The sequence below is a fragment of the Cetorhinus maximus genome, chromosome 9 (assembly GCF_964194155.1).
Source record: "Cetorhinus maximus chromosome 9, sCetMax3.hap1.1, whole genome shotgun sequence".
NCBI lineage: Eukaryota > Metazoa > Chordata > Chondrichthyes > Lamniformes > Cetorhinidae > Cetorhinus > Cetorhinus maximus.
The window spans coordinates 112389392-112410673 of NC_135887.1; the positions used below are offsets into that span (position 1 = coordinate 112389392).

Sequence of the window (21282 nt, forward strand, 5' to 3'; positions counted from 1 at the left end):
CTGCCTAAATTACGCCAAGCAATATAGTTATTGGGGCTGTACTGTTAACTCTGCAGAATTCCCAGCCTCTGACCTACTCTTGTAACCGTAGTATTTATATGGCTAGTCCAGTTCAGTTTCTGGTCAATGGTAACCCCCAGGATATTGATAGTGGAGGATGCAATGATGATAACGCCATTGAATGTCAAGGGGAAATGTTTAGATTCTCTCTTGTTGGAGGTGGTCATTGCCTAGCACTTGTTACATGCCACTTATCAACCCAAGCCTGAATGTTGTGCAGGTCTTGCTGCGTATAGGCACGGACTGTTTCAGTATCTGAGGAGTTGTGAATGGTGCTGAACATTGTACAATTATCAGCAAACATCCCTATGTCTGACCTCGTGATAGAGCGAAGGTTATTGGTGAGCAGCTGAAGATGGTTGGGCCTAGGAAATGACCCCAAGGAACTCCTGCGGTGATGTCCTGGAGCTGAGATGATTGATCTCCAACAACCACAACCATCTTCCTTTGTGCTAGGTATAACATATGATTAAATCTGTGTCCTCTGGGTGCAGATCCTTCTGCCACTGGAACAGTTTCTCCTTATTTACTCTATCAAAGCCCTTCATGATTTTGAACACCTCTATTTAATCTCCATGTAACCTCCCCTATTCTAAGGAGAACAACCTTCTCCAGCCTTTCCACATAACTGAAGTCCCTCGTCTCTGGTACCATTCTAGTAAATCTCTTCTGCACCCTCTCCTAGGCCATGACATCCTTCCAAAAATGTGGGGCTCAGAAATGGACACAAGGCTCCAGCAGAGGCCTAATCATTGGGCTGGAACTTCCGAGCTCCCCAGTGTCGGATTGGGGTGGAGGTTACCCCAAAGCTGCACTGGAGAATCCCTCTCGGAACTTCCCAGGTAAGCATTTGCACGGCAATTGCCCAGAAGTACACACTTCACCTGGACAAGTGTGCTGCACAGGGAACCATCCAAAAATGCATTTTAAAATGTAAACTTTGGATGGTTCCAACAAGGTTACACCAATAGTTACCCTGAAAAAGTTAGAAGAATTAAAACCTCTTCTAACTTCCAGGTAACAATTGTAAAGAACCAGGCCGATCCCCCCACTGGACTCCCCCCATAGTCCTAAACCCCCCCCCCACCGGGGACTCCCCCGCCCCTGACTAAACCCCCGCCATGGTATTCCCCACCCCCCGACGCCCCATGGGATTCCCCACACCCGCACAGGATTCCTCACCCGACCATCCCACCCCCCCTCCCCCAGACCCGGACGGACCCTCCACTCCTGCGAGCCGACCAGACCCCCATCCCCTGATGTCCGATCCCCACCACCACCCCGAATGCCTGAGCCCCCCACCACTCCCCGAATGTCCGACATCTCCCACCCCTCCCCCAAATGTCTGACCCCCCCCACCCCCTCCCAATGTCCTGCTTTACAGCAGCTAGTGGCATCAAAACTGTGTTTTTACAGCCTTCTCAACTATACCTTCTATCTTCAACAATCTATATACTTCCATCCTGAGGTGACTGTGTATTTTCACCCTTTTTTGAAATTGTATCATTTAGTGTATATTGCTTCTCCTCATTCTTCCTACCAACATGTGTCAATTCAACGGTGCTGGACTGCAATGCTGGGCTTCGGAGATCTGGTTCTTGCCCGGCCTGAGTCGGAAGGTTGGGTGAGACAGGCACAGAAGAAGCTTGACGTAGGTAAGTGGGCCAAGAGTGGCAATTTGACACTGATTGCCACTCCGAGGAAGTTATGGCCCAATGTTTTTATACAGGAACGTCCTTGCCTTTCTGCTCTATACCTCAATTTATAAAGCCCAGGATCTGTATACTGTGTTTTTACAGCCTTCTCAACTCTACCTTCTATCTTCATGAATCTATACACATACATCCTGAGGTGACTGTGTACTTGCACCCTTTTTTGAAATTGTATCACTTAATGTATTTTGCTTCTCCTCATTCTTTCTACCAAAAGGTGTCAATTCAAAATTCTCTGTGTTAAATTGCATCTGCCATGCATCTGCCCATTTCACCAGGCTATCTGTGTCCTCCTGAAGTTTGTTCCTATCCGCCTCATTGTTTACTACATTTCCAAGTTTCTTGTCACCTTCAAACTTTGAAATGATGCCCTGTATACCCAGGTCTAGGCCATTAATATATATTGAAAAGAGCAGTGGCCCTAACACTGCTCTCTGGGGCACATCACTGTAAACTTCACTCCACTCTGAAAAATAACCATTCAGTATTGTTCTCTAGTTTCTGGCCCTCAGTTTATCTTGTATCCACACTTCAAATGTCCCCCTAATCCCATGAGCTTTAATTTCCCTAACAAGTCCATCATGTCGCAATTTAATGTGGATTGTTCTTTTAGACCTAAATGAATGGTCACCCTTGGCAAGTTACAGCCTGCTTGGTGTAGGAAATTGGGAAAGTAGCCATAGGGTTGCCAACTCTGGTTAGGTGTATTCCTGGAGGTTTCATCACATGACATCCAATCATCCTGCCCTACCCTCCTGGAGATTGATCTTTAATTCCTGATGACACCAGGTCAATCCTGGAGGGTTGGCAACCCCTGCTGATGAGGTGTCATCCTAATGTTGAAACTGAGGTACTTGTTGAGGCAGTGTCGACAGAGTGTTATTCTGCATTTAACCTGATTTGGCAGAGTTTGATTCTGATCCTTGCGTTAAGAATGGAAAGGGTCTTTTTTTCAGCACTTGCAGCCTTCACTTGAGTATATAACTTATACAAAAAAGCTTTAAGAACTCTATGTAATCATATATATAAAAGGAAATAAAATACTTGCATTTCTATGTCACCTTTCACATCCTTAGGACATCCTAAAGCACTTTACAGTCCATTCTTGAAGTGTAGCCACTGTTGTAATGCAGGGCAACATGGCAGTCAATTTGTGCACAGCAAGATCCACTAACAGCAGTCAGATAATTGACTAAATAATCTCTTTCTTAATTCTCTAGATGTGTGCATCACTGGGAAGGCCTGTGTTTAATGCCATCCTAGTAGAGTTGAGAAGGTGGTAGTGAGCCACCTTCTTGAACTGCTGCAGTCAGTGTGGTATAGGTACAGCCACAGTGCAGGGAGTACCAGGATTTTGACACAGCGACAGTGAAGGAATGGCGATATATTTCAAGGTCAGGATAGTTTGTGCCTTGAAGGGGAACTTGCAGGTGGTGGTATTCCCATGCACCTACTGCCCTTGTCCTTTTAGGTAGTAGCTGTCTTGGAAGGTGCTGTTGAAGGAGGCTTGGCGAGTCACTTCAGTGCATCTTGTATATGGTACACATTGCAGCCACTGGGTGGAATTTTCTGGCTGACATGCGGGTGGCGGAGTCCCCATGTCAGTGCTTAAAATGTCGCGCGTTGACGTCGCACGAGCGTCCCGACGTCAGTGCACGGCATCGTGATACTCAGGTGGGCGGGCGCGCTATTAAACACAATGTGTGCCCGCCATTAATTAAAGGTCTTGTTAAGGCCCTTAACTCAGCCGATTTTGAGGAGCCCGTGCGACCTTCGCCTCGAAGCACGGGCCCAATGGGCAGGCGGGTAATTTTTAATAAACCTCATCCATGGGCGGGATATGTGGGCTCAGAGAGATTGTTCATGTTTTTTCTGAAGTATTTAATGCAGAAAGTGTTTTAAACTTGCCTGTGTGATTGTTAGCAGTTCAGATCGATTTCTGTATTTTGAAGCTTCAGCTCAGCTCTCTGCAGACAGTAATCATTATCAGGTCTGCAGCTTTCCGGAGGCCTCCATTTAGCCTGGGTATGGGTTCTGACATCTCCAATGGAGGCAGCTCCTCTGACGACGAAGGGATAGAATAAGGAGGAGGCCAGGAGTGGACAATCAGCCTCCAGGGGGGCCACCTTTGGGAGGCCAGGCGCAGGCACAAGGGGCGCAGGGCCAAGAGATTGTCCAAGGTGGAAGGGGCCGCAGAAGACGCCACTATCCTGCTGCCAGGGTATACAAGCGGCGAAGCAGCTACCTCAATATGACTGCGGTGCAGTGCCGAAGGAGGCTCCGACTGTCAAGGCAGACAGTCAACTATATCTGTCAGATGATTGGCCCTGAGATCTCCCCTAACTGTGAAGGTGGACACCCCATGCCAGTGCCCCTGAAGGTCACAGTTGATCTCCACTTCTATGCATCTGGCTCCTTCCAGGGCTCGGTGGGTGATCTTTGTGGTGTCTCCCAATCAGCTGTGCACGCTTGTGTCAAGCAGGTTACAGACGCTCTGTTCAGGCGGGCATTGACCTTCATCCACTTCCGCTGCGACCAGGCAAGTCAGGTAAAGCGAGCCAGAGGCTTCGCGGCCATTGCTGGCTTCCCCCACGTCCAGGGTGCAATAGGCTGTACACATGTGGCCATCAAGGCGCCAGCAGGTGAGCTCGGTGCCTTCATCAACAGGAAGGGCTTCCACTCCATGAACGAGCAGATAGTGTGTGATCACAGGATGCAGATTCTGCAGGTTTGTGCAAGGTACCCAGGCAGCTCCCACGACGCCTACATCCTCAGACACACCCAGGTCCCGGCGCTCTTCAGTGCTCCGGCTCGGCTGGATGGTTGGCTGGTGGGTGATAAGGGCTATCCCCTCAGAAGGTGGCTCATGACACCTCTCCGCCATCCAAGAACAGAAGCTGAGCAGCGGTACAATAGGAGTCACGGCACCACAAGGGCTGTGGTGGAGAGAGCCATCGATTTTCTCAAGATGCGCTTCTGTTGCCTGGACCGCTCAGGGGGCGCACTCCAGTACCCCCCAGATCGCGTCTCTCTGATAGTGGTAGCATGCTGCACTCTCCACAATCTTGCGCTGGAAAGGGGGGATGTATTTGACGATGAAGACCTTGATGCAGTGGATGAGGCTGCACATGATGAATCCAGCAGTGGTTCAGAGGATGAGGAAGCACAGGGCAATGATGAGGGGCAGCACGCCAACCCGCTACTACACCAAGGAGGCAGGGACACCCAGGACAATTTAATCCAGCGAACCTTCAGCTAGCCCCACACACATGGATCAGCAGGACCAGCATTGCTTCCACACGTGGCACTTAGGTGCTACATCTTCCACCTCATCAGCTACAACTAAGGGGGCTTAGTACAGAAACATCAATATCCACTCAAACACTCATGAGATGTCTGTGAAACATACAAATGCAGAACAAAGGAAACACCCTCAGCCATGGTCAGAAAAGTGGACTTTATTCCCACCGAAATAAGCCACAGACGTCGCTCAGACGTACATAATGATATATTCCCTAATCTAGGGCCAACACAAAATCACCAGGGACAGACCCGTGGAATGCCTAATGTGCCTTATGCTTTCGTTTGCAGATGCTACGTCTAGGTGCTGCCCCATCGCTCGGAGTGGTTTGTGAGACAGCCTGCTGACTCTGCTGTCCTGTTGGCCTCGATGAACTTGGCGGCCGTCCTCTGGCCTGTGGAGCCTGTGATGGACCCGCCTGGGACGGAGCTGCCAGGTCCAGAACTGGCACCTCCCCAGTTGTCGCAGCCTCAGCGGATGCAACAGTCACTGGCAGAGGGCCGGAGGAGCTGCTGCCCTCATCCGGAGCGCTCTGAGAGGAGCTCACAGCGACGACAGGCAGCTGCTGCGCCGACGTGAGGTCACATTGGACCTCCCTGCTCACCGGAGATGGATGGGCACCGAGCACCGACACCTGGTGCCTAGAACATCTCCTACATTGGGAATGACCACCTGTGGCTATTAGCGCTGTGAGGACTTGCAGGTCAGAGTGTAACCCAATCAGAAGATTCTCAATCCGATCGAAGTCCCTCTCCATGAGAGTCACCAATCTCTCAATGGAGGAAGCCTGAAGCTCTGTCCTGAGGTTCATGCCATCACTGACACTCTGCCTGGACTCCTCCACCACAGAGACCATCTGAAGCACACCCTCATACAACCCTGCCAGATGCTCCCACGCACCCTGCCGCTTGTCCTGCAGCTGCTGCAAGGCTGACATCTCCAGAGGCACATCATCACTGCCCGACTCAGCATGTGCCTGGTCCCCTGCAGTCCTCCAGCTGCTGGCGCCATCGGCACTCTCTGTCCCTGCCATCTCCTCCAGCGATTGTGAGGTGCCCTCTCCACTGTGACCTGGGACACTTGCCGACGTCAAAATCCCCACCGAAGTGCTTGTCGCTGCGCTGGTGCCTGGCTGGCTGAAAGGATGTGACGCAAGTTGCAAGTGATGCCCCTCAGGTGTGGAGGGGGCGCTCTGGACGTGTTGGTGGCGGCCATGCGGTGGTGATGCTGAAATTAACAACAAGGACAGTGCATCAGTTAGTGTTCAGTCAGTAACACCTTTCATCCCTTTCCCCCCCAGCCTCATAAGTCGCTCACCCTTCAAGAACCTAAGGAGACGAACGTTGGTGGGGTGGTCAATAGTCAAGAGGAGGCCCAAACATTACACGTGCATACAGACAGGCTGGTCAGGTAGCCTAAGGAATGCTACATGGAATGTTATGTGAATAAGTGTTCGGTTAAGCACTTGGGCAAGACAAACAAGGTACGGGAATACATGAGTAATGGTAAGACCGTGGAAAGTCACGACGATTACAAGGATCTTGCTGGGCAGACCCGTTAAGGTAGCAGAACAGGAACATAAGGCGTTTAACAAGGTCAAAGCCAGACTTGCCTTTATTATCCGAGGAATAGAATGTAGGAAAAGGGAGGTCATGTTGCCAGTGCAGAAAACGCTGTCGAGGCCACATCTACACTTCTGCGTTCAGTTGTGACCTGCGCTTCATGGGAGGGATGGCATTGGAGTGGGGAGAGTGCAGAGGTTCCTGACCTGGATGCATGCTGGCCTGGAGAGTTGGAGTTATGAGGAAACATTGCACACACTTGTGACATTTGCCGTGGAGCACAGGAGATTGACAGGTCACATTATTGACCTTCATACCGTTATGAGGGGCATAGAATGGGTGGACAGAAGGCAACATTTCCCCTTGGCGCAGGGATGACTAACGTGGTGGCATTAATTTAAGTTGAGTGCCATGTGGTTGACAGGTGAGGTGCTGAGGACCTTTTGGACAGAGTAATGTGGGACGCACTGGCTGAAAGAGTGGTGGAGGTACAAACCCTCCTAAGATGCAATAAGTCTTTGGATGTGCAGCAGCGATGCCATGGCATGTTAGGCCATGGGGACAGTGGTCACAAATGGGATAAGGCGACTTTGGAAGGTGCTAGAGATGCGCATCCTCAAGGGGCTGAGGGACCTTTGTGTATGACCCACATGGCTGACTGTATCAGACTGTGACTGAGCAGTGTTGCTGCATTAACGATTGCAGCAACCATCAGTGCTTTGGATGGTGAGGAGACAGAGTGGATGGGACTGTGGCCCTCAAATACCACAGCACCCCAGCCCCGCCGACACCTGCCGACCTGGCCGCCTGCCTCCTCCCCAGCTCCATGGCCTGCTCCTCGTAGGTGGTGAGGCGCTGGAGCACGGCGTGCCCATCACCAGTCCGCTGCCGGTCCCGTATATTGCTCTCAGTTTTTACCTGCAGAACATAGAAGAGCATTTATTGGGGCTGATCACTCATGTACTCTGCACGCGCACACCGCACCCCAACCACAGTGGCCCATCTGAGGCCTCCAGCGGCTCCTGTCCACACTACTGGTGATCAGTCCCCAGAAGATAGTTCGGCTGCTCCCAACCCCCTCCCCCAATGGCCACCTTGGACACATTCGGCGTCCATCACTTTGAATAACACGGGTCTTAGTGCCCATGGCAAGAAGGCGCAACTAGGCGCGGCGCCGAGGCCAGCAGATGGCATTTGGCCACGACACCTTGAGGGTCCCCTTCCACCATCTCATCACCATCAATAAGACATGTGTTGGAGTTCTGAGTGTGTGTCTAGCTGCCTCCCCTGCAGGTTGCCCCCAGACTACTCAAATGTGACAAACACCAACATATGCTGCAGGGAGAACCCATCTTCTCCTCAACCACTAAGGCTGATGTAAGCATGGTCACTATCTGTTTGCCCACCCAGCATGCGCCAAATGCCCAATGCAGTAACGACACTAAGATGTTGGGGGAGGGCGGGGGGGCCTCAAAGGCTAAGGCTACCTGCTGGGTCAAATGGCCAAGGCCAACATGGAACTCACTCTTCCAGAGTGCAGCAAATCATTGAAGCGCTTGCGGCACTGGGATCCTGTGCGCCGCACAGCATCATGAGAGCTTACAGCCTCCGCCACCTCCTGCCATGCCTGCCTGGTGATGTGAGGGGCCCTCCTCCTCCCATCCTCCGGAAACAAGACATCCCGATGGTTGGACACCTCTTCGAGGAGGACAGCAAGGCAGGCATCTGAGAACCGAGGGGCACAGTAGGCCCCCCGCTGGCCTACCCTGCAGACAGCCCTCCTCCTCCTCCTCTGCCCTCACCTCTTGTGCTGCCCGATGACTGGCCATGGAGATCAGCCTTAAGGAGGCTGCCTGGCCGCTCTTTGTACAGACTGTCGGTTCCCCATTGGAACTGGCGGTCTGAACACGCCCGCCGCCGATTTAATTTTCCTGATGAACACGGGAGTCGGAACTCCGCTGGGCGGGCATTAATTGGCTCGCCCGCCCAAAATGGCAGCGCGGCCTGTTTCGGTGACGGTGATCGGCTGCCCTCCTGCCGCCGAGTTGGTCAGGCGCACCCACCCGTCAAGCGCAAAATTCAGCCCACTATGGGCCAATGGTGGAGGGAGTGAATGTTCAGAGTAGTGGATCTGTTTTTAGTGCAATTGGCAGAGGGATAAAAATTGGCCAGAGGTAGTAAAGAGAATTCCCCTGTTAATCTTTGAATAGTGTCGTGGGATGCTTTAAATTCAGTGAGCAGACAGGGTTCAGGGTTGTTAAAGGGAATGGGGAGTGAGCAGGAGCGTGGAATTAGACTGAGTGGAATATTAAAGATTATTCAAATGCACTCCTGGCTGGTCAAACACATTCTACCCTCTGTAAACTTGAGGTCATCCAAAACTCTGCTGTTTGTATCTTACCTTGCAGCAAATCCCATTTCAATATCACCCCTGTGCTCTCTGACCTACATTAACTCCCAGTCAAGCAACATATTGATTTTAAAATTCTCATCCTTTTTTCCCAAATCCCTCCATGGCCTTGTCCCCCCCTATCTCTGTAATCCTCTCCAGCCCCACAAACCCTTGAGATATCTGCACTCCTCTCATTCTAGCCTCTTAAGCACCCCCAATTTTAATTGCTTCACCATTGGTGGCCGCGCCTTCAGTTGCTTAGGCCTCAAGCTCTGGAATTCAATCTCTATCTCACCTTCCTCCTTTAAGACACTCCTTAAAACCTACCTTTATGATCATGCTTTTGGACATCTGACCTAATATCTCCCAATGTGCCCCGGTGTCAAATTTTGATTTATAATGTTCCTGTGAAGTGCGTTGGGACATTTCACGATGTTAAAGATGCTATATGAATAAAAGTTGTTGGTAGAGTTGTTATGGGGAGTGAGGAACCTCGGATTAGACTGATTGGCTCATAGAGTTTCTGTGCTGGAATGTTCCATAAGCTCCTGGTTATGGCTTGAGTTGGAATACAGACGCCTGGCCGAGCTATGCCCTAATTCCAAATGGCCAATCCTAAACAAGGGGTGGCTGTCAACTATTCAACCATGTCACAGCTACACCAGATGCTACCCTCGCAGATGTCCGCAGGTGGACTTTTCGTCTCAATAACTCTGACTGATTCTCCTGCCATGTGACCTGGGGATACAGAGTATAATAACAGTACCTTGTTATTCCTCCCCCATCCCTCCCAATGAGATCACCCAAATCAGCTCAGTGCCCCTTGGTTTAATCCAACACCAATTTGTCAAGTTAGCCATCATGGGAGTCTGAAAATTAAAGAGTTTCAGTGAGAAGGAGAGGGACAGGAAAAATAATGACATTTTTTCAAAAAAGAAATTATTTCAGAAGGGCCAGTAACGAGAGGGCACAGTTTGAATGTAATTGACAAAAGAACCAGGTAGGGGAGGTGGTGAGGAGAATTTGTTTTACACAGCGAGTTGTTGTGATCTGGAATGTGTGACTGAAAGGGCAAAGGAAGCAGATTCATTAGTAACTTTCAAAAGAGAACTGGGTAAATACTTGAAAAAGAAAAACATTTGCAGGGCTTTGGGACAAGAGGAGTAGGACCAATTGGATAGCTCTTTGAAAGAGTTGGCACCGGTACAATGGGCTGAATGGCCTCCATCTGAGCTGTAAGATTCTGGGATTTTATATTGAGGATGGAATAGTTAAAGGGTTGTAATGTTTAAAGAGGACAGGGGTCGAGGAGAAAATGTGTGTGCGTTACCAATTTCCCTGTAAATCATATGGACTGTGTTTTGTGTTTTTCAACAAATGAATAACATGTGGAACAGAAGGAGGCCATTCAGCCCCTTAAACCTGTTCCATCATTAAATTAGATCATGTCTGATCTGCATCTTAACTCACCTTGGCTCCATATCTTTTAATCCCCACCCAGCTCAAATCTATCAATCTCAGTTTTGAAAATTTCAATTACCCACTCCCTTCCCTCAGCTTCAACCGCATCAATAATAATAACTTGCATTTATATAGCAGCTTTAATATCCAAAGGTGCTTCATGGACAAAGTAAAAAGACACCCGTCTTTGGGGAGCGTTTCAGAACTGAAAATTCTTTGTAAAGGTTTTTTACCCCCCTCATTGACAGCACCCCTTTAAAATAGGGCCCAGTCAATATATACCATTCCTTTAAAAAAAAAGTTGCATCATCCTTTAGCAGAATAATAGAGCACATTCTGCTTTGAAAGACTGGTACAATGTAGTGTTCTGTTCCCCCAGCCTCCCCCCGCCCTCCTCTACTCTGCAACCCAACTCCATCCACACATCCTGCCTCTGTTGTGACTTGAGGCGAAAGCTGCTTTAGAATAACAAGGGAACCCAAACACAACTGAGATGCATTGAGGAGCGATGACTCTCTTAAAACAGATTAAACAATGTCAGTGATGGATTGGGACGAGACGCTGTAGAGATCATCTCCAATGAGGGTCGCCCGCCCGAAGAACAGATTGACGGAGTCCATTATTACACCTCCCTCATCTGAATGGGCCATGATGGAAAAGCGTCAATCAATTTAAACATCTTAAACACAATATTGATGAATAAATAATTAAAAAGCATTCTGATTAAACGCTGGAGGCTTGTTTGTCAATGGATTGAAACCCCATGTTCCTACTAATTGTTGAAGAACAATCATTTATATTCTTCTTAAATAAACTTCTAAAAATGTCACACACACACACACACACGAGGAGTTCGGTAAGAGATGGATTTTGGATGGTTTATAACGCCGGAGGAACGGCTTCCAGATAAAGGAGGATCCCGAGAAAATACTCGCTTCAAACTGAATTCCTATTAAACAAAACATGTAGAGAAGGAAACATTAGCAGCTTCCAGATGCCTTGATTTGTAAGTCAGCCTGATGCCGGGCTATATGAGCGAGTCTGATGTTAATATTCAGGAGCTGTTCGAGTTTTCACAAGGCATCTTTAATTGGTTCGAATATATTAATTGAAAGTCGCCCAAGTGAAGGCATTTGAACACTTGTGGGATTTTTCAAAGCTTTTCTGTAGGGGAAGAGAGAGAGAGAGAGAGAGGAAAGAAATGAGACTGTTCCATATATTCTGGGTGCAGCAGGAATTAAAGAGGATGTGAAGGAGTTTTAAAAAGAAATCGGAGATTTGTGCTTATGGCTAGCCATCTTATTAACAATCCGACTGTATTCTGTCCAAGAAACACTGGATCACTCCCCCCTGGGAGAGGAGGGGCGGGGATGTGTCTGATAGTGAAATGAGGGATAAGAGTGTAAATCCGAAATAAATGTACAACTGAAGCAAAACCAGGACTGAGTGACAGAAACAAGTGGCAGATAGTTCTCAAACTGCAGAGGGCGACCTTGTTCTGAATGTGTGTGTGTGTGTGTGTGTGTATCAGACACAGCCTCCGAGTTAATCTGGCCAATTCTACTGCACTGTTATTAGTTTAAGGATTTTATTTCTCATTTATTGCTGGGTTTTTTTTTGCCGGTATGGGTTTTTATCAAGAGCCTTAAGGATTTGTTTTTTTTTTAAATTAAAGAATAAGTCCAGGCCATTTCTCCAGAAGCATAAGTGAGTGGAGATGTCTGAAACCTTGAAAGAAAAGGGGGCGTGTGATATGATGTGGATAAGTTTGCGGGCTAGTTATTGTCAAAGACCTGTCACATGATGGGAGGGAGTTGGAGCAGTCAGATTTCAGCATCGCCTGGGAGAGTAGGAGAGGGTGCTGGGCGACAGTTAAACTTGGGCAATTGTTGGAGTGAGGGGAACTTTCGGGAGCTTGAGACCAGAGGGAGAAAGCGAGGGTTGGAGGGCCATATCCCCTCTCGTTCAGTCCGGGGATGGACGCAGAGCAGTGCAAGCTGAGCGTGTGGCTCTGTCAGGAGGAGAAGGTCATTTCGGGGCTGTCCAGGCGGAACACTTGCGCCGATGTCATCCTTGCCTTGCTGGAGGAGAGCAGGATGAATGGGGCGGGCAGCAAGTTCCTGTCTGGACCCGCGGACTCCTACTGCCTGGTGGAAAAGTGGAGGGGCTTCGAGAGGACGCTGCCCAACAAGACCAAGATCCTGCGGCTCTGGAGCGCCTGGGGAGAGGAGCAGGAGAAAGTCACCTTCATGTTGGTCAAGAGCCAGGCGTCCCTGCCCAACAACGGGCCGAGGAGCGCCGAAGCCAAGGTGGTGCTGAGCAAAGAGAGCCCCTGTAACCTGAGGGGCACGGCCAGGGTCACCCTGGCACTGCCCCAGGACAAGCAGAGGAGGGTAGTCCGCAAAGCCTTCAGGAAACTGGCCAAGATCAACCGGTCCAAGAGGCAGGAGAGCTGCGGCAAAGAGGCTTCTTGTGTGGAGAGGATGGAGACCCTGGTCCACCTGGTCCTGTCTCAGGATCACACCATCCGGCAGCAGATTCAAAGGATCAGGGAGCTGGACAGGGAGATCGACAGGTACGAGGCCAAGATCCACTTCGACCGGATGAAGAGGCACGGGGTTAACTATGTGCAGGACACCTACCTGATGGACAGAGCTCCGGAGAGCGAGCCCCGGCACCTCGGGCAGGAGCTGGAGGAGTACACCAGGCACTGCGAGCAGCTCCTGCACCTCCAGGAGGAGCTGCTTCATCAAGAAGAACAAATGGAGCTGGTCACTCTGGAAATCCAGGAGGAGCTCAATCAGAGGTGGATGAAGAGGCGGCAGGGGGAGGTGGACAGCAGAGCAAGCCAGTCCTCACCGCCCCCAGAGGCAGCCGGCAGGGCTGAAGAGGAGTCCCTCGTGGAGCAGGAGAGGGTGCGGACCCAGCTCGGCGCCAGCCTCTACATCGGGCTGAGGTTACACACCGACCTGGAGGTGGCCAAGAACGACCTGGCTTACACCCAGAGGCTGTGCGAGCAGAAACAGAGCGAGCTGGACAGTCTGATGGAGAAGGTGAACTCGCTGAATCTGGACGAGGGGCAGCCGGTGGAGGAGGAGGAGGAGGCGAGGACATGTGTCCAGATCAGGGTCCCCGAGCACCGGGCCCCCGCGGAGAGCAGCAGCGCTTGGGTTGAGTCAAGAGCTCTGTCCACAAGCTGTCCCGTCACCGATGAGGATTCCGACACTGGCCTCAGTTCCATGAATAGCCAGGATTCCGACACGATTCCAGTCTCCGAGTCTCTGGTATAGCGGTTTTGAGAACGGCTTCAGTATAGAGTGTATTACACAGCACGAGCCGCAAACTCTCTCAGGGAACCAACCATAAGAAAATACGAGTTATTAAATGAAAATTGATCTATGCTACTTTCAAGACGGGAGGATAAATCACAAATAATATTTACTCCCTTAATAAACAGGACGGCGCTGTAATGGAACAAACTGCAATAAAATAACCCTTTTCCTCTGTAAACAATTGCAGCTTGTTGTTGGCCAGGTGTTGTTATGGAGGAGTATTTCGTTTTGTTTACCTTGGGTTATCTACCTTTGCCACAAGTTGGCTCTAATATGTCTTGAGATCCGAGTTTCCTTCGCAGGCAATGGAATTGACTACACGTTTTTCTTCTGTTAAGGACATTTGTAAAATGCTGAATTCTGTCTCTCACACGGTGTTGTAATGTAGGATTCAGGATGGTTTTCCAATTCATGGTGGTGTCTGAGGGTCCCATCATTAAGTGTGCCAGTTACTGTTTTGATGAGGGAGTGAGAGTGTAAACAGAGTGGGAGCAGATCCTGACTCCTCACGGGACTGCAGATTCAAAGGTGATCCCTTAACAGCTAAGGGTTTACAATCCCCAAACCATGGTTTGGTCATAGTATAAATCCATATTATAGAAAGGATATAGAGGCACGGGCAGAATAGATTAAGAACTGAGCGGTTGTAGTAATCAAGAAAGAATAAACAGGCTGAGGCCTTTTCTCTATAACAGACTGAGGGGTGACCTGACATTCTTTATAATTGTAATAGATAAGACTTAGGAACAATGTTTCCATTTGTGGAGAAATCAAAAGTAGGGAGAGATCAATATAAGATCCCCAATAGGGAATTCAGGAGAAACTTCTTTACCCAGAGAGTGGTGAGAATGTGGAACTCACTACCGCGGGGAGTAGTTAATGTGATAACATAGATATATTTAAGGGGAAATTAGCTAAACACATGAGGGAGAATGAAATAGAATGAAATTTTGATGGAGTGCAATTAAGAGGAAGAGGCTCCTGTGCCTCTGCAGCACCAGTTGGGCTGAATGGCCTTTTTCTGTGCTGTGCGTTTTATGTCAACACGGTTTCCAGTCCCACAATCAATTCCACAAGGTGTTGACTCTGCTTGCTGTGAATGTACCTGGAAATGCAGAATAGATACAATGCATTCGATGATAATTAAACATTGCCTTTTCCGTGTTAAATAGTTTGTGAATGCTGCTCTAATTAAACTTCTTCCGTGGGGGGTTGAGAAGATGCGATTGGAGCTAATTATTTGTACAGTACGCTGGAAATACATAAGCCTCCATACTGTTGTGTATGTTTAGAAAAACTGTACCTTGCATCTCCCTTTTGATTTAGCTCACGATTGCGTGCTGAGCTCCACTTTAGTAGTGTGCATTGGGATAAGGGTCACATCTGGTGTTTTATCTGTAATAGCTTCTAGGGAGTAGAAAACAACGCAAAGGGACTAGGTCACAGCTGACACCTGAGAGCAGTTGGGTCTGGCGGTTTCAGTACCTTGAAACAGAAGTTGGCTGAAGCTGTTCCTGTCTTCTGGATCTTCTCATTAATATGAGGTTCCAATGAATTGATGATTCAGCAAAGCCCAAGCAATTATCTTGGCTACTTCTCTACTCTGCTTCACCAACCCAGTTCAAAAGTTGAGGCAGAGAGTGCAAGCCAAAACTGGAAAAGAAATTAAGTGGAATAAAAGCAAAAAAAAGTGGGATGGGTTGCTAATGGGAGGACACCGATTTGAAGATAATTGGCAAAAGAACCAGACAGGAGATTTAGGAGAATTTTCTTTTACACAGTGAGTTGTTGTGATTTGGAATGTGCTGTCTGAAAGGGCGGTGGAAACAGATTCAATGCTAACACTCAAAGGGGAATTGGATCAATGCTTGAAAATAAATAATTTACTGGGTTTTGGGGAAAATAGCAGGGGCTAGTGGGACAATTAAACATCTGTTTTTAAAGAGCTGGCACTTACACAATGAACTGAATGGTGTCCTTTTGCACTGTTAGATTCAATGGTGTGTTGTACAGTTAGTCAGGGAGTCTCAAAGCCATCAACAGTGCAAGAAGTACAGCCTATTAACTTAAGAATTGGTGTATGATGAGCACTGTTAGCAGAGATTGGATGCAGTAAAGCAAGTTCACCTTATCTACTGGAGAGATCTGGGCCATGCATTCCTGTTTAACTGTCTTGAAATGCTCCTTTGTAGAGACCCTGGGTAACTATTATTGCACACTTGGGGCCCACCTTAAGAATATTGACATGCTCCTAGGCAACCTCCTGAAAGATGGTGGCAATTATCAAATGCAAAAACAGCTTCCTTGTTGCTGAAAATGTATTCCATTAATACACAACAACAGGGACAAATGCAGGCATTTGATGACTTCATGACTCTTAGCCCTAATTTGTCACCAATTAACCATGGTCTCAAGACTATAGCACTACTGATGTGGAGAAGTAGAAAAAATGTGATGGGGGTCTCTCTTCTGAGCTGAGTGAAGTTATTGAGGCAGAGTAGAGTGACTTTACATTGCTTCTGGTTGTGCCATACTTGGGCATGAAATCTAGGCTAAGCTCTCTGGTATAGCACTGAAGAAGTTACCATCTTTTGGATGAGATGTTAACTGAGGAATCCTATCCCGTCTGCCCCCTCAGCTGGATGTAAAAGGTCCTGAAGGGCAATTCCTCCTGGGGTCCTTGGTCAATATTTATCCCTCAACCCACATGACTAAAAACAAAATTATCCAGCTATTATCACATAGCAGTTTGTGAGAATTTGCTGTGCACAAATTGGCTGCCTCAGGTGCCCTGTTGCTTAATCTACAACCGTGATTACACTCACAAAGTATTTCATTGGCTGTAAAGTGCTTTGGGACATCCTGAGATCAAGAAAGGTGAAATAGAAGTGCAAGTCTTATTTATACCTGACTTGGGAATGCTTGCTATGAATTTCATTCCATGGCACCCATGCTCCTTTAGTGTCGGAAAAATGTGGAATTTGTAATTTGTCAAGGTCCATCATTGAAACTGTGGATGCTGTTGCTGGGAGATTTATACTTTATTCAGTTTGTGCAGTAAAGATTGACTGAAGAAGCTATGCTGAGTTTTTGATGCACTGAGTACAGTTTGACATAACAAATATTCTCAGGATGGGGGCATTGCTAGCATTTATTGGCCATCCTTTAGTTACTCTGACAAGGTGGTGGTGAACCACCTACTTGAACTGCTATAAATGGCTTGATATGGCTGAGCAGCTTAGTAGGGCACTTCAGAGGGCAGTTAAGAGTTAGCCAGGTTGATGTGGGGACTGAAGTCACATATAGGTCCAGACAAGGTAAGGACGCAGCAGGTTTAAAGGGCACTAATGAACCAGTCACTTTTACTGACCTCTGCATTTTATTTTCAGATTTAAAGAAAAACTAAGTTCAAATTCTAGCCACGTTGGGGCTTGAACTCTCATTCTCTAGATAGGCCTCAAAATTACTAGCCTGACAATTTAACCACCACTCTACACATCCTTAGCTTATTACTGTCTGCCTATATCAATGATGTGGATGAAGGAATGAACAGTTATATATCCAGTTTTGCAGATGACGTTGGTAGATGTCATGGTAAATAGTGTGAATGGGAAGAGCAAGTTACAAAGGGGACCCAGTCAGTTTAAAACCATATCAGATGGAGTTCAATGTGGGCAAGTGCGAGGTCATCCATTTTGGACCTGAGAAAGAGAAACCAGGATTTTACTTTAAGGGTGAGAGACTGGGAGCTATTGAGGAGCAGAGGGCTTTAGGTGTCAAGGTGCATGTAAAGCTAGGGAATGGTACAAAGAGGAAAGACCAGTAGAATGCAATCTCACGGGGTTTAGAATTCAAAAGTGAGGAAGGGATATATATAGTTGCGTAGAGTTCTGGGCTTTGAGGGGATGCAGCGCAGATTGACATTCCCTTAAGTTTAAAAATTTGAGGGGTGATTTAATTAAGGAGTTTAAAATGATTTTATAGATTAGATACAAGAAACCTATTTCCTCTGGTGACGGAGTCCAGTACGAGGGAAAGTAATCTTAAAAATTAAACAGCACAGGAATGAAATCAGAGAAGCCGCTCTTCACACTTGAGGTAGTGGAAATCTGTCCCGCTCTCGCTCAAACAGCTATTGAGGCTGGGGGTCTGTTGAAACTACCAAGACGGATCAATAGATTTTGTCACGTAACGATATCAAAGGCAGGTAGATAGGGTTAAGATACAAATCAGCCATTATGGCAGAAGAGGCTCTAGGGGATTAACGGCCTACTCCTGCTCTGATGTAAACTTATTTTCCTGGATTGAAAGATTAGTTAGAGGAATTACTGTCTATTTATGTGCTGTCTCTCTGTTTGCTTCATTTGAAAGGTATGTAATATTCTCTATAAATCACTTCTGTGGAACTATTTGTCTGAAGTTGGCAATTGCTCCAGTTGGTTGTGAGGGGTGGAAGCACGTTTTAAGCTGCACCAAGACGACCGTCGATGTGCTACAAAACTTGAACCATGTGCTGTGGGCAGATTAAAACCTTACTAAGGGCAGCTGATCTCCTAAAAGCAGGGAAGGTTAAGGGAAAATATAATAGAGGTGCTCAAAATTATGAAGGGTTTTGATGGAGTAGATGGGGAGAAACATTCCATTGACTGGGGGGGTCAGTAACCAGAGGACACAGATTTACGATAATTGGCAAAAGAACCAGGAGAATTTTGTTTCATGAAGCGAGTTTCTGTGATCTAGAATACAAGGGAATTATGGGATAGAGCAGGAAAGTGAAGCTGAGGTCCAACATCAGCCATGATCTTATTGAATTTTATTGGCTGAAAGAGCCAAATATGCTACTGCTGCTCCTATTATGTTGTTGTGATAATGACTTATAAAAGGAATAAATACTTAGAGGAGAAAAACATGATAATGGAGAGAAGAGCAGGGGAGTAGAACTAATTGGATAGCACTTTCAAAAGAGCCAACAAAGGCACAATGGGCCAAATGGCCTCTTTCCATGCTGTAAGATTTTGTGGTTCTCAGAGTTCTCCATTAATTGATTTAATTCAGCTGATCCAATCAAGTGAAGAGTGCAGTAATCTGGTAGTAGTTATTTGGCCAGCAATCCAAACCTTGAGTTCAAAGCAGGGTGATGTGTAATTCTGTGATTCTATGATCTGAAGTGGTTTACATGGTGACTCAAGGTTCTTTACATGGTTCCCAGTTACCGGGATAAGGGAGAATTACTGGCAGCCCTGGCCTGTGCTGATGGATCAAAACATCTTCAGGTGCTCCCAGGTCCCTTGCTGACCTTCTGATCTATGAATGGTCCTGGCAGAAACCAGCCAGCGTTTTCTGGTTCCCCTCATCTATTTGGTATCCGTATGCACATGATCAGAATCAAATGAAGCATTGATTGTCTGTTGGTACAGAGGAAGAACTTGCATTTCTATAGCGCCTTTCACTGCTTCAGGATGTCGCAAAGTGCTTTACAGCCAAATAATTACATCCTGAAGTTTAGTGCCTGCTGTAATGCAGGTAAGCTGGTAGCCAATTTGCACACAGCAAGTACCCACAAATAGAAATGTCATAAATGACAGGATAATCTGTTGTTTGAGGAGTATACCCCTGTACAACAACTGTTGGGCTGCTTTGAATGCATGCCTCACTCTCCAAAAAGTGAACTTTGTGGAAGTCATGGAGTGTGCTTCTGTTTCTCCTCATCCCCACTGACATCATTTACCGCCCCTCCGCTCCTCACACGCGATGTGTGCTCCCAGCAGGTGAAGTTCCACAATGGGGGCCACACAATCTGAAAATCTCCACTTGTGTGGCCTGGAGTATTTGATTTTTATTAATAGTCATAGACCGGTAAATGTCACTGCTATAATAGATTGGTGTGTCTAAATTTGTACTGACTTGTTGATTTAAAAGAAAACACGCCTACTATCATTTTTAATTCTCTACTCGATACGAACAATATCCCAGTTAAGAGAGTGGCCAATCTGCCTGTACCCATGTTGAATAGGCTGATAAGTATGTGCATAGGTTGTTGGCAATGGCTATGGTAACACACTCATCTCTAAGACAGAAGGTTGTGGGTGAAAGCCCCACTCCAAAAGCTGGACTGCATAATATAGAGCTAACATTTTAGTGCTGTGCTGAGACAGTGCAGCATCGTCAGAGGTGCCATCTCCAAACCAAAGCCCAGTCTGTCTGCTGAGGTGAATGGTAAAGATCCGCAACATTATTTGGCTTTCTTAATCCAGCTGATCTAATTACAATTTGTGGGATCTTACTGTATGCAGATTGACAGCTGTATTGGCTACCCACATTACTACAGTGAAGCGATTTAATGGAGGTGAAATAAATAATACAAGTTTTTCTTGCACATGGGAAGTGAAATTGTTCTTCGATGATGTGGAATTAATTGAAGTCAATAGAAAAGGAAGTGGGCCAGAGTGAGGAATTGGCCATCTATTGCCATCACTCATTTTGCTCTACTGTAAGAGATCAATTTCACCTCTCTTCTCGCCCTTCCTGCATTTATTTAGCAGGGCAAATTACACCGCACCCCCACATCTCCACTCTGGGATTTGATTGTCATACCATTCTAAAAGGCCTTTTAATTACTGGGGGAAAAGAGCAAGCAAAAGCATCACAGATCATAAAAAGTTGACAGTGATGAATGCTATACATCAAAATTGTGAGTTGTAAAAGACCCAGATCCAACCAGTTCACCTTCTATCATCCTGGGACAATGTTGTATCCCATGATGTAATGATAATGGAGTTGCTGACTAATCGCAACCATCAATCTCTGTCAATGCGTTTACAACACACTCAGACATGAGGTGAGGAAAACTTCAGTAGTGGAGACCTTTGGGTACCATTGGTACAAAGCCACTTGTTCCTCCCAAACATGTGACAGTCACCAGACACCATGTGTCAAATTACTCATAGACAGTCACAAAATTTTCTTTTCTGAGAAATCTCTCCAATTTGCAACTGAATGAAACAATACTCTCTGTTTCCCCTTTCTCCTGTTCCATAGATTGACTACTTGCTCTCTGAAATATTTCCCCAGAAAAGCGAAAAGCGTACCCCTTCCACCAACCAGTGCTGTATTTATAGGGATAGTAGGAGGCCTTTCAGCCCCTCAAGATTGTTCTACCAATCAGTTAAATAATGTTTGTTCGGTACCTTAAATCCATCTACCTGCCTTCCTTTTGTATCCATTAAAACGCTTACCCAACAAAAATCTATCAATCTCGGTTTTGACGATTTCAGTTGACCACTAACCTCAGCAGCTTTTTGGGGAAAAGAGGTGGAGATTTTCCTGGCCCTATCATTTGAAGTGTTGACGGGCAGAAGCAGAACATGCTGCAGTATTCCTATTAACTTACAGTGAGATTTTATTGTCCAGACATCCAGTGATACAATGAGAGATATGATGGAAGGTTCAACATTGCCTATGT

At 47.1% G+C, this 21282-nt stretch overlaps 1 protein-coding gene across 1 annotated transcript; it reads left to right on the forward strand.

The window, feature by feature from the left end:
* Window positions 1–12275: 12275 nt before the first annotated feature.
* Window positions 12276–15045, forward strand: LOC144684940 (ras association domain-containing protein 10-like). Its single transcript, XM_078549379.1, has one exon. It carries the CDS (start codon window positions 12465–12467, stop codon window positions 13776–13778), a length of 1314 nt encoding a protein of 437 aa, XP_078405505.1. The 5' UTR covers window positions 12276–12464; the 3' UTR covers window positions 13779–15045.
* The last annotated feature ends 6237 nt before the right edge of the window (window positions 15046–21282 follow it).